The 13,681-nt window shown below is 38.3% G+C and overlaps 1 protein-coding gene across 1 annotated transcript; it reads left to right on the top strand.

Moving 5' to 3' along the window:
- The first annotated feature begins 3,299 nt into the window (after positions 1-3,299).
- Positions 3,300-12,777, top strand: LOC116892747 (zinc finger protein 54). The gene is made up of 3 exons (XM_032894625.1): positions 3,300-4,505; positions 8,100-8,226; positions 11,026-12,777. Exons 1-3 carry the CDS (start codon positions 4,476-4,478, stop codon positions 12,627-12,629), a joined length of 1,761 nt encoding a protein of 586 aa, XP_032750516.1. The 5' UTR covers positions 3,300-4,475; the 3' UTR covers positions 12,630-12,777.
- Positions 12,778-13,681: the final 904 nt, after the last annotated feature.

The raw sequence follows: 13,681 nt of genomic DNA, 5'->3' as shown, positions 1-13,681 counted from the left end.
CCGGTCTCCGGGGGGGGTGGGGCCACTCGCCGGAAACAGCGGATGGGGACAGTAGATGGGTGTGGAGGAAGTGTGTTGAGTGGAGCGGGGTTAGAGGAGTGACGTGATAACTGGGACTGTTCATTAGTGAGCCTAGGTAAGTTGACTGAGGAGCCAAAACCAAAAGTGGCAAGGACCTCTTCCTGGAGGAATTCACTAGCTTGCACCGTGGGGAATTGCGTAATGCAGACTTGGGGTCAGAGGACACAACAGGGGTTTCCAGGGGAAGCGAAAACTACGGAGAGCTTCAGGTGCCTCGCGGGGCATCCTGGGAGAGTCAGGAGTCGGCAGCCCAACGGATGGAACCGGATGGAATCGTAGCCCAGTGCGGGAGGACAGTAACCTCCCAGGTTAGAGGAGCGGAAGGGCTGGGAGGGAAACAAGCAGGAACTGGACAAGGGTGAGGTGTTTCCTCTGCTACTCACAAAGATGACAGCTCTCAAATTCTGCAGTACATGTCTTACCCTTGTCCATAAATTTAGAATATAGTAGATGAATTAATACTGATTTTTTTTCATTGATTCTCTTGTCAAAATTTTCTTATAAAAGTACTCTAGTAGAGTATTTGAATTTATCTGTTGATATTTGCAAACGTGTTTGGTTTGGTTTTGTTGTTGTTTTCTTGTTATTTTGCTATGACAGAAAGGACAACGCTCCTGAAATTTACATTAGTCCACGCTAACTTCCTTGTTATACCTGGGACTTGGCACCCATGTGAGGTTTTTAGACATCAGTAATGAATGGAACTGTAAGGGTTTTTTGAGAGCAAGGGAATCTTTGCAGTCAGGAGCAAAAGGAAATCAACAAAGTCACACCACACAACAAACCTCATTGAAGAGATGGATTGGGGATAAACAGAATGGTGGCTACTCTGAAAGGGAAGAGAGATGGTACGCTAGGCGGAGGGGTAGGTGTTTATAGTGTCTTTGGAGCATGTGCATTGAAGTACTGGAAAAGAACAGTGGGTCCTGAAGTATTGCTTGGTCATTAAACATTGTAGTTAATTCTCTAAGGGCCATAACTGCCATTTCCAGCCCCTTGGGTGAAAGTGGCCAAGCCACTGCCCTAGAGGGGAAAAAAAAATGCCCAAGATCAAGCTACAAAATCTCTCCAATTCCACACACCCCCAAGGAACCCTATGTAAATTAGCCTCCTGCCCAGTTCTTTGCTGATTCTCTCTAGAGCAGAGGCAGTCACTCTGTTGTGGTTTTTGCTTTCAAGAAATCTCAGTCAATCTCTCTCTCTCTTCATTTACAAAGCTATGTTTATTTGGAGTCACAAGCACTGACTGAGTCACTGTGACTCAAGTCAAGAAATCTCTTGTGTGAGTTTTGTTTTTGCAGTGTGACTGAGATATTCCTTGGGTCCAGACTGCCAGGATAGGTTTGTTTTCATAGGTGTAGTAACATTTGCATCTAGGAAACCTTCCCCCTCAGAGCTGTAACACTTGCACCAGTCTTAGAGTTCTAGGGCAGGACAGGGGCAAGGTAATTTTCCACTGGCATGTTAACCTATACGAGTGCTTGAATATTGAATTGAATCTGAAAGTATGTTTTTGTGAGTTACAGATACACTTGTAAACGTTAACATCTGAAAGTAAACTTTTTAATCCACCCTTAATTTTCCAACTGAGACAAATGCACGCTGAGATGTAAATAGAGCATTCTGATATAAATAAGCCAGGGTTGGTGGCACACACTTTTAATCCCAACACTTGAGAGTTGAAGACCAAATTGCTCTGTGTGATGGTTCAGGAGAGCCAGAACTACATGGTGAGGCTCTGTTTAAAAACAAAACCAAAACCCAATAGATAAGAAAGTAAAAAAAAATTTTAAATAAAATAACAGGAACAGATACGTGTCTCCAAAGTCTTAATATTGCACCTTAGAGCCTGGAAAAGTCCAGTATGCACTTTGAGGGTATCAGATCACAGAATTTTCACTGTTAGAAAAGGCATTATAAGCCAGTTGGTGCTGGCACATGCCTTAAGTTAATCCTGTCTTGGGGGAAGAGGGGTAAGGGTATTATTTTGTAGCAAAATACCACAAAGCATCTTTTGATTAACTACTATGACTCATCTACAGCAGAAAAAGTCTACAAGTCTTTTTGTCTCTTTGGGCCCCAAAAAGCACACTGTCCATGGACACATACATGACCAAACTGTTATTTTCTGTTTCTTGTTTTTGTTGTATTTGAGACTTAAACTCAACTATGTTTCTCTGGTTTAGAACTAACCAGGTAGACCAGGCTGGACTGGAACTCCAAACTCTGTCTCTTAAGAGCTAAGATTAAAGGTTTGTACCATCACAACTCTTCGAACTGTTTTATTTCACAGTCTGTGGACAGTCTGTGTTGTGACTGGGGACTTCTCTCAGGAGAATGACCAATGTTTGGACCCCACTGAGAGGACTTTCTACAGAAACTGGATGTTGCAAAATTGCATCACGCTAGGTTTTGTGGGTAAAAATAGTTTGCTGCCTTCCTTGATCTAAAAATATATATGGAAATTACGATAAATATATAGAGTGCTGTTTGGGATTATGCCAGTTTAGTAAATTACTGGTTGCAGCTTCTCCAAGATCTAAGCCCTTGGGGAAACTGTCTGGGTTTCCAGTACTAGGTGTAATTTCCCACTTCTTGAGGTCTTTGGTTCAATTAGAAGCTGTTGGTTTCCACCAAGGTATGCATGCCACTCTTGCAGCCTTGGGTTATCATGCAGTACAGATCATTGTTGTGGTTCAGAGGTGTCAGTGCTGGGTAGGACTGTTGACTGGCTCCTTCCTTTGGAAGCTTGCACATTGCCTTCTAGTGCTGTGAATGCTAGTCCCTAGGGAGGATGCTTATGTCAGATCTATCTTGAGACCTCTGGGTTCTGTATCTGAATCTCTTGGTATCTTTAACCATAGGGCCTCACTATCTACTTCTGGGAAAGAACCAAGGGCAACCAACATAAATAGCCTATAATGTTTTGGAAATCTCTTGAATAGCTGTGTCCAACAATTTAAAAAGAGCCATCTCATGCCTGTATCTATGACTCTTATAGGGACCATTATCAACCCAAATGAGAAGCTTTCGAATATATACTAAATGTATGTGTATATATAGACATATATTGTAGGCATTCATAGTTGGATTATATGATTCCTTCTTACTTTTTTTTTTTTTTTTAATTCTTTTTTTCGGAGCTGGGGACCGAACCCAGGGCCTTGCGCTTCCTAGGCAAGCGCTCTACCACTGAGCTAAATCCCCAACCCTCCTTCTTACTTTTAAGACATCCTTATTTTATCATATTTTTTGTGTTTATATTGGTTTCATAGATTCCTGCTCCTGTTCTTCCATTTTCCCCTTAAGATCACTTTTCCCTGTTATCGCCTGTCTATTTCTCCCCCACATCCCACCGTGGTCTGCTTTTACTTTTCTGGTTACTGCAGTTACTTACTCCAGGTTGAGAACTCACATCTGAAGGGTTGGAGCTAGGAACTTCCTATGAAAGAACATGTCTGTCTTTCTAGGTCTGGCTTAGCTCACTCAGTATAATCATTTCTAGATCCATCCATTTATCTGAGAATCTGAATTCAATTTTCATAACAGCTGTATAATATTCCATAGTGTATATGTACCACATTTTCAGTATCTATCCATTTGTCAGTTGAAGGATGTTTACATTGTTTCAGTTTGTAGCTATTTGAATATAGGGGCAATGAACATGAGTGAGCATGTATCTGTGGAATAGGATGTATAGTTCTTTGAGCATATGTCAAGGAGTAGAACAGCTGGGTCATGTACTAAATTTGTTTAACTTGAATCCTTGTTTATTTAATTGAGGATCCTCCATAATGATTTCCAGAGGGGTTAGATTTTTTTTTCTTTTTCTTTTTCTTCTTTTTCTTTTTTTGCTCATGGGTTTTTTATGCCTTATGATTTTGTTTAAGTCTTCCTAGGTGGATTATTGGTAGAATTCTTCTTCCTTTTCTGAGACAATTAGTACTTTCCTTTCTTTTCTATGAGTGGCTATTTTCATTTACTCTGTGAATAATTCCTCTGATTCTTCTGTATATGCTTTACCTGTAACTTCCTATGTCCTGTACTACTACGTTCTATGTACTGTGAAATCAATTGGCTTAATTTGTTACTATCTTCAAATATACTTATGTCTCCACTAGTTTTGAGAGTATTTTCTGTATGCACTATATGGTTGATAATGGTTTTCTCTCTACACTTTAAATGTCTTTCCATGCTTTTCTGGCTTTGGGATCACTGACCAGACACCAGGTAGAATTCTGCTGCTTGGATCTCTTCATGTAGTATGACATTGTTCTTTAATAACATTCAGTATTAATTTTACTTTTCCTGTTTGATTCCATGATATTAAAGATCCACAAGCTGACTATTCACTGTTCTTCAAAGAGAAGGTCAAAGAAGAGAAACAGCAAGAAATGGCTGATTCTTCAGTCAACACGTCCCAGGTCAGTGCTCATGTCCAGTCTTTTTCAAAAAGTGTTATAGTTTGCGACATTACAAGCCTTTAATTTTCTGCTTTTGGTAATTTTTTTAACTTTATCATAAAACATATTTATTGGAAACAAACAAAATTACATACTGAAATTAATTAACCCAAAGATTATACAACTCAATGTACTTTTAGGCAGTTGTAGTAGTCATTGGGAAAGAAGCTCTGGAGTCTTAGATGTGAATTTGTTCTCAGTATCAAGTATTTCTTTATGACCTGATCCACCACAAAAACGTGACAGAACTAGAACTAGAATTAGCTTTAGATTCTTTTTCATAACCGGTGGTCATTACCTGCATTCAGTTGTTTCTCAATGCCTGGTATTTAACCTTTTTGTGTTTTCTTTTCTTCATGTTCTGATATGCTCCCTTGTACATTGCTTCCATATAGCTGTTATTGACTAGATTCTGCCTATGACTTTACTTACTATTACACATTCTAAGGCAAACCATTTTCCTGCTAATTTTTACTATTTTTTTCTCTTTAGCAGAATAGTATTTCACTTTATATGTATCCATTTTCATTATCTATCTGTGGATTAACAATTAGATTTATTCCAATTCTTTCCTATGGTGAATAACTCAGCAGTATGCACGGAGTGTAAATATCTCTAGAGTGGGGAGTGGACTTTGCTGGATATATCCATAGGATTGAAATAGCTGGGTCATAATAGGATTCCATCTCTACGTATTTGAATAATCTCCAAGCTGATTTTTCACAATGGCTGAATTAATTTTCAAACATCACCACACACACACAACATCCTCTCTAACATTTGTTGTCAGGTTGATTGATGACAACCAGTCTGCCTGGAGTGAGGCACTATTCCAAAGTTGTTTTACTTTGCATTTCCTGATAGTATTTTAGGAATTTTATGCCCGCTTTTCAGTATGTACTGACCATTTGTGTTTTTCTCTGCTCAAAGTGTCCAGTTCATTTGCCCATTTATTGATTGGCAGTTGTAATTCCTTGGTATTTAATTTCTGTAATTCTTAGTGAATTCTAGATAGGAGTCCCTTTTCAGGTGTTTCAGATTCTCTCCCATTCTTTGGGTGTCTGTGTGCCCTGCCAATTATTCCCTTTGATGCACAGAAACTGTATATTCTTGGAGCTCATTCCGGTGCTGTCAGTGTTCTTTCAATAAGTTCTTGCCCATCCCAGTATCCTGATGGATATTCCCTATGTTTTACAGGTTTCTGGTTTTAAATAAGGTTTTTGACCCCTTTTGAATGATCTTTTTTTTTTTTTGTACAAGGTGAAAGATAAGAATCTTTTAAGGTTTGCCAGCACAATTTGATGAATAGGCCATATTTTTGTCGTCTTCAGATACACCAGAAGAGGGCATCAGATCTCATTACAGATGGTTGTGAGCCACCATATGGTTTCTGGGATTTGAACTCAGGACTTCTGGAAGAGCGGTCAGTGCTCTTAACCACTGAGCCATCTCTCCAGCCCTAGGCCATATTTTTGTAATCTACCTTTTTGCCTCCTTTGTCAAATATTAAGTATAGCTTTCTTGTTTTCTTGGTGAGTCTTTTGTCCTGTTCTGTTTTTTTCCTATTTTATGCCCATGCCAGGCTGTCTTTATGACTATAGCTATGCACTATATATTCCATAATTCCACATCTCCTATGGCTTTTTTCTCATTTTTGCCCTTTCCCTGCCCCCTTTTTGAAGACAAATATTCCACATGGACTCATATCTTGTAATTTTGAAAGTATTTTCACTGTGACATATGAGAAAAAAAATATGTTGGTGCCCAATTGCTGTAGTCCATGTATTAGCTTCTTATATTTTGAGGCATATATGATCTGTTGGATCTGTCACATTTCCTTTGATCATAGTTTTGAAAATGCATATTCAAACACAGGAAGTAGTTGCCACCACTTTTCAGAAATATGTGGAATTTGAAGAGACTTATTACAGTTTGGTTCTTAATCCTAAATTTTAATTGGCTCTGAATACTAAATGTTTAAGCACACAGTAGAGTGCTAAACATGGCAGTTATATGTGGCTGGATCTTGCGATGAAATGAATGTTCTTGAATGTAGATCCAGACTGTAGTCCTCTGGTATTTCTCTTCAGTGTTTAATATCAGGACAGAGATGATGTTTCCCCGTGTTTGTTGATACCTTGTAGCTTTTGTCTCAGAGGCATTGCTGCTCATATCACTCACTTGCTCAGTACTCTCAGTGGAAACTTCCCAAACTAGAGAGATGAATATTTTTTATTTCTCTTTTTCATTTTCCCTACCAGGATACAATTATGCAGCCCTTTCTGGGTGTGACTCCTTAGGGAGCATTATGTGCAATGCATCAGTAAAAATGTCTTGATGGCATTGACTGGTGTTCATAAACCATCACATTTGATGAGAACATTCCTCATGATTGCGTTGCTCTAGTCAGTTCCTGTGAGATTGACAGCTCTCCTCCCCTGCCCTGAAGCTGAAGTGATTTGAAGTGGAAATTTCGGAACTGGGCTGTTTTGTCATTGCACTTTGCATTTTCAGAGAAATAAGGGAAGAATCATAAACACTGCTAACCTAAAATCTGTTAGACAATATAGCATAGGTTAAAAGAAAAACACATTGAGGGCTGCAAAATTCAGGAGATCAGCTTTTCTTCTTAGCAATGAAACTGATTATAATTCTCACACATTTATTATATTCATTTACTCACAGGAAATCTTATGTCACTTCTAAATGCATCCAAATTTTTAACACCTATGTGTACATGCTTAGTTGTAACTTAAATATTATTTAATGTGTTTTTGGACTTTCCTCAATTTTATAACTCTTTGTGGCTGGACTTATTTTGGAACTTACAAAAATTTTTTTCAAAGATTCTGTATGCATGTTCTTATGAAAACTTTAGATTATATCATGTGGCTGGTGTGGATATTTTTATCTTCTTGATAGTGTCTCAGATATTTTAAAAATGAATTCCATAGACTACTTGATTTTTCTATGTTAATGTTAAAATAGCCAGTATGTAGTATTGATACACTTCTCTTTACAGTGGAAAAAAGTCAAAACTGTTCCACAATGAAGTCAATCATATATTCTGCCTTCCATATCTACCACCTAACTCGGTAATGTTTTGTATTGGGCCTAGAGTTTAAACATCCCAACCAAGCATTGTAGAATAGAATCATGCAAGGCCCCAGTACAGACTGAATTGATTAGTGTCAGTTTTCTAGGATGATCTTGAGGTACAGCATTTCAAAACACATTTCCACATCATGAAATTTCCTTCTCAGACATGTACACTGTGATGCTGAGTCATAAACACAGTACCATAACAGATAGATAAATGTGTCCAGATCTGAAATGTATGTCTTGTTTCATGGATATGCTTGTGAGACTATTGTTTAATCCTGTTTTCACAGAGTTAGGACATGAGAACATGTATTATGGAGTGTAACTATGTTAGAAGTCATCTGATTGAGTAACTGTCTTTCGTCATCTACATCCAAAATTTACTTGTTTCCATCTATTCAAGAAACCACTGTCCCATAAAGCACATATTCAAATTATATTTTTTTGTTTCAGTGTCTGTTGACATTCCGGGATGTGGCTGTGGACTTCTCCCAAGAGGAGTGGGAATGCCTGGCCTCTCCACAGAGGGCTTTGTACATTGATGTGATGTTGGAGAATTACAGCAACCTGGTCTCTGTTGGTGAGAATATTTTCCTTAAAGAATTTCCAAATGATACTTTGTATGTCATTATAGACCCATAAACTCTGTTAAGCTGTCTTGGAAACAACATAAGACTAGGGAATATTTGGTAGTAGGAAAGAACTTTATCATGGTATTTGTTTTTTCTTTCCAGTTTTCATTTTTGTAGGCTCATGCCCCATTCAGTTTGGTTTGAGCATGTATTCAGAAACCTAGTAATGTATAATATTTGTACAATATCTTTGTTTTTCATTTTTTCCTTTTATCGGAAACAGATTCTTATACAATATACCCTGATTAGAGTTTTCCCTCCCTCTAACTACTCACTGTTTCTCCTATGCTCCTCCTCCCTCAATATCCACTCACTTTCTGTTTCTCATTAGAAAAGAACATGATTTTAAGAGCTAACAACCAAGACTAACAAAATAACATATAATAATGTAAAGCAAAATCCATCATATTAAAATAAGACAAAGTAACCCAAGAGAAGTAACAGAGTCCTAAGAACAGGCAAGAGAATCAGAAGTCATATAATACTAAGCTGAAAACTATAGGCTATATGCAGAGAACCGGGTACATGCCTGTGTAAGCCCTATGCCTTCTATTTCGGTCTCTGTGAGTTCATTCACACTTACCTAGTTCATTCAGAGGTTCTTATCCTGGTGTACTCCATCTCATCAGGCTCTTACACTTTCTGTCTCTTCTTCCTGGTTCCTTGAGCTCTGAGGGGAGGGATTCTATGGAGTCCTCCATGTAGACTCTCCTCCTGATGCTGACTTTGGGCCTCTGCATCTGTTCCCATCTTCAGCTGGAGGAAGCTTTCTCCCATGATGACTGAATAAGGTACTGATCAGTGAGTACAGCAGAATAGAATTAGGAGTCATTTTGTTCATACTTCTATTTCTCATTTTACACAAATAGTGCTTGTTTTATCCAGCCTAATCCTAGGCTGTCTAGGCACTCTGGTCCTTGGTTACACAAGCAGTCTGGGCATGACTTACATCTTATGGAGTGAGCCTTAAGTCAAATCAAATATTGGTTGGCTACTCCCACAATTTCTGTACCACCATTGCTGTGCATATCTTGTAGGCAGGACAGATTGTAGGTCACAAATTTTGTAGCTGGATGCATATCTTAAAGCTCAATATCATTATTGCATTTCACATACATTTAATTGCGAGAAAAACTCAAGATATGCAAACAGAAATTTCTCCCTAAATATACTGAAGTGATTGGACATAGCATTTGGAAAATCATTCCTAGATTTCTCTATTTTTGTCTTCCCTTCTTACACTGACTACAGTAGTGTGTTAGATGTCTGTGTTCTTTCTAAGAATTCTTGCATGGGTCTGTGCTACCTCACAGAACACATAGATTATTATATTCAAGGCAGATCTGGTCACTTGTCTGGGGCAAATGAAAGTATCCTAAAATGTGGAGAAGATATGGTAGCCATAATAAAGGTGGGCAAAAAAATAAGCGTGACAATGGTGATGGCTTAAAGTGAAAGAAAAAGAAAGAACTGAATTTTTTTTTTTTATATTCAGTTCCAAATTGAAAGGATTCCTGATCACGTAACTTAAAGTGTATCCTGCCTTAGTGCACCTGAATTGTGGTGACTTAATACTAGTAAAAATATGCAATTTTATTTAACTATGCTGACATCAGATTAGAATAATTTTACAAATTAAAAGTCTAATGTGAGTCCCTGAAGTAGAATTATTCTATAATTGCCTTCCTTATATGTAGGCATTCATTCACATTACATCCTTCATTTTCTTCTCAGTGGCAGATACACAGATACCCTTCTGGAAAATGATCACAGGAGTCAGTGTAGAAAGTTGACTTAAGAACAACTATATAAGGAAAGTTAAGAAACAGAGCAGTGGATGTGCCAGGATGGGGTAGATACCCAGTAGTGGGCCTCTACTCTCTCAGAGCTGAACAGCTGAACAGAGGTTGGATGGGAGGGATGGACTGTGGGAGGAAGAGATGGGGGTAGACACAGCAATTAGGATGTAAAGCAAGTAAATAAACGCCAATCAAATTGACAGCTAGAGGACAGAAAGAGAGAGAGACAGAGACAGAGACAGAGAGACAGAGACAGACAGACAGACAGACAGCAGTGTGTGGAGCTCAAACAATGCAGGAAAGAAATATGCAATAGCTGCCCTTGCAACCTTCACTCAAATCATCTAGCGCCTCTAATATATGGCAGAATTGCATCAATTACTTTTGAGGAATCAATCTCTCCCCCCTCCCACTCGTCTCCTCCTTTTCCCCTCACCCCTCCCTCTTCTCACTCACACTTCTCTTCTCTCTTCTCTCTCTCTCTCTCTCTCTCTCTCTCTCTCTCTCTCTCTCTCTCTCTCTCTCTCTCTCTCAGAAAAAAAAAAAGCCCTTGATGCTTGTTGTAACATTACAACAAACTGGGTTTCCTGAACAGGAATCTTTATTTGTTGTACATTAGTTTACACACATGATGTAAACCTGAATTGCATTAAACTCTTCATCACTTTCTGAGAAAAAATATTTAAAAACAGACACATATATTCTAAATTTAATCTGTCACTGAGCCCCATCCCAAAGCTACATACTGATTTCTCAATTATTTGTTTCATCTGCCTTGAAGACTGTCACCATTTTTCTAAGAATCTATACAATTAGAGTAAAAGAAAAGTGTCAACTTCCATGAGCTCTGTGCTAAGTATTTCTAATAGAGAATGTAGAAAAACAGTCATTTCTCAAATGTTTAAGTTTAGAACAAGCCCTATTAATCTGAATTGTACTCATTTTCAGAGAACTACTGCATATGTGATACTGTCTGTCAACCTGTGAAGACTGAAAGGGAGTCCTGTCAGTGTAATGAGCTTGGTAAAATGCTTCATGATCCCTCTCATGGTGGACTTTACAAAAGAAGTGACACCACAGAAACCTCTAATAACTACAGATGCTGTAAGGACAGGGATGTCTCTGTTGACTCATCAAACCCAGATCAACATAAAAGCACATGCACTGGGGAAGAACCTTGCAAATCTAAAAACTGTGAGAAGTCTTTCGATTTGTGTTCCAACATTACTCAAGATCAGACATTCTACACTGAAGAGAAAGAGCACAGAAAGGAAAAACATGATGACCATTTCAGCTCTACATACAGTCTCATGCAACAATCAATCTACATTGGAGCAAATGCAGGCCAGTGTGTAAAATATGGGAAATGTTTCAGTATTGCTTCAAGCCTCAGTATACAGCAGAGAATTGATACTGGAAACAAACCCTACAAGTGCAATATTTGTGACAAATCTTTTACTCAGTGCTCAAGTCTTAAAACACATCGTAAAACACATCAAAGACTTCGTGCTGGGACAAAACCTTACAAATGCAGTGACTGTGAAAAGTCTTTTTCTTATTTATCTGCACTTAAAAGTCATCAGAAAAGGCATACTGGAGAGAAGAGGTACAAGTGTAAGGAATGTGACAAATCCTATGCCTACCGTACTGGTTTGAAGAGACATCAGAAAATCCATACTGCAAAGGAACGTTATAGTTGTCAACACTGTGGCAAGGTCTTTCATCAGCTCTCACACTTTAAAAGCCATTTCACACTCCATTCTGCAGAGAAGCCTTACAAATGCAATGAATGCCACAGATCCTTTCCCCATTATGTATTCTTCAGAAGGCATAAGAAAAATCATTCTCTACAGAAATCTCACAAATGCAAAGAATGTGGTAAGTCCTTTTTTATATTGTCACATCTTAAAACTCATTACAGAATCCATACTGGTGAGAAGCCTTACAAATGTACAGAATGTGACAAATCCTTTACCCAGTACTCACATCTTCGAAGACATCAGAGAATTTATACTGGAAAGAAACTTTACAGATGTGAGGTATGTGACAAATGGTTTACTATGTCCTCAAGTCTCAGCAGACATCAGAAAATTCACACTGAAGCAAAAACTTATAAATGCAAGGACTGTGACATATTCTTTACCCACTACTCAAGTCTTAGAAGACATCAGAGGGTTCATACTGGAGAAAAACATACATGTAAACAGTGTGGCAAATCTTTTACTAGGGGCTCAACTCTTAGAGCACATCAGAGAATTCATACTGGAGAGAAACCATACAAATGTAGTAAATGTGACAAATCCTTTATCCAGGCCTCACAACTTAGAACACATCAGAGAGTTCATACTGGAGAGAGACCTTATGTATGTAAGGAATGTGGCAAATCACTTACTACATGTGCAATTCTTAGAGCACATCAGAAAATTCATACTGGAGAGAAACCTTACAAATGTATGGAATGTGGCAAATCCTATATTCAGTACTCACATCTTAAAAGACATCAGAAAGTTCATACTGGAGAGAAACATAAAATTGTAAATAATGTGACATAGCATTCATCTATTATTCTCTCTCTGTTCAAATCCTAACATTATACATAATAGAAATGTAAGCATGAGAAACATGGGAAAGCCTTTAAAGTCTTAGAATGTTTCACAAAGTTTGTCAAAATAAAAATTTCCAAATGTAATTATATGAAAACCTTTTTGGTTTTTGTTTTGGGGTGTGTGTGTGTGTGTGTGTGCGCGTGTGCGCACACCTACATGTATGCCTGGCACCTGTGGAGGTCAGATCCCCTGAAGCTGGAGTTAAAGACAGTTGTGTGTTGGAAATTGAACTCCAATACACTGCAATGCTACTTTTAATCTCTAGATTGTGCTTTTATCACTCTAGTCACTGGGAAAAGCTGTAATAAAAACATTTGTCTTATTCAAAATCCAAAAGTTCATAATTCCAGTCAAGGTTGTACACTGAGTCAACAGAGGCAAAAATTATCTCTGTTAATAGAGGCCATCCTGGTATACATAGTTCCAGAAGAGACAGAACTACATATAACTATGAGCTTTTATACCCAGCCTCTTTGTTCCTGAACTAATGGCTCCTAGACTTAATATTTATAAATACATGCATAGGCCATAAACTTCGGCTTGTTCCTTGACTAGTTCTGAAATTACATTACCTGTTTCTTATATTCTTTGTGTGCTGCATGACTGTTTACCTCTCATCTTCATATATCTGTCTCATTATGGTCCAGGGTGAATCTTTCACACCTGTGACTACCTCTCAGAGTTCCAAGCTCACTATCTGAGGCCCCTGTAGACCTTTTATTTTTCAAAACCTACTTTAGTAAGGGTTCTTAAACACTTTAACCTCCAGCCCACCACCCACCACAGGTAGTGGAAAGAAAAGGTTACTAGGGCAAAAATAAGAGGATTTGGGCCTGTTTAGAAATAGTTCTTTGAGGTGAACCTAATCTTTATTGTAATGAAAGCAGCAGTTCAGTTCACACAAATCAGCAACAGTAACTCCATTTACTTGCAAACACCATTCAGGAATCAGCAACAGCAATTCAATGCAGAAGAAACCACAAGGCTGCCCCAAGACC

The sequence above is a fragment of the Rattus rattus genome, chromosome 2 (assembly GCF_011064425.1).
Source record: "Rattus rattus isolate New Zealand chromosome 2, Rrattus_CSIRO_v1, whole genome shotgun sequence".
NCBI classification, from domain to species: Eukaryota; Metazoa; Chordata; class Mammalia; order Rodentia; family Muridae; genus Rattus; species Rattus rattus.
The sequence above is the reverse complement of the archived record's forward strand: the minus strand, read 5'-3'. Positions and strand labels throughout refer to the sequence as shown.

Coding starts and splice junctions, on each gene's coding strand:
- LOC116892747 (XM_032894625.1), top strand. CDS start 4,476: ATGGCTGATTCTTCAGTCAACACGTCCCAG. Junction 4,506..8,099: donor CTTCAGTCAACACGTCCCAG/GTCAGTGCTCAT, acceptor TTTTTGTTTCAG/TGTCTGTTGACATTCCGGGA. Junction 8,227..11,025: donor CAGCAACCTGGTCTCTGTTG/GTGAGAATATTT, acceptor ACTCATTTTCAG/AGAACTACTGCATATGTGAT.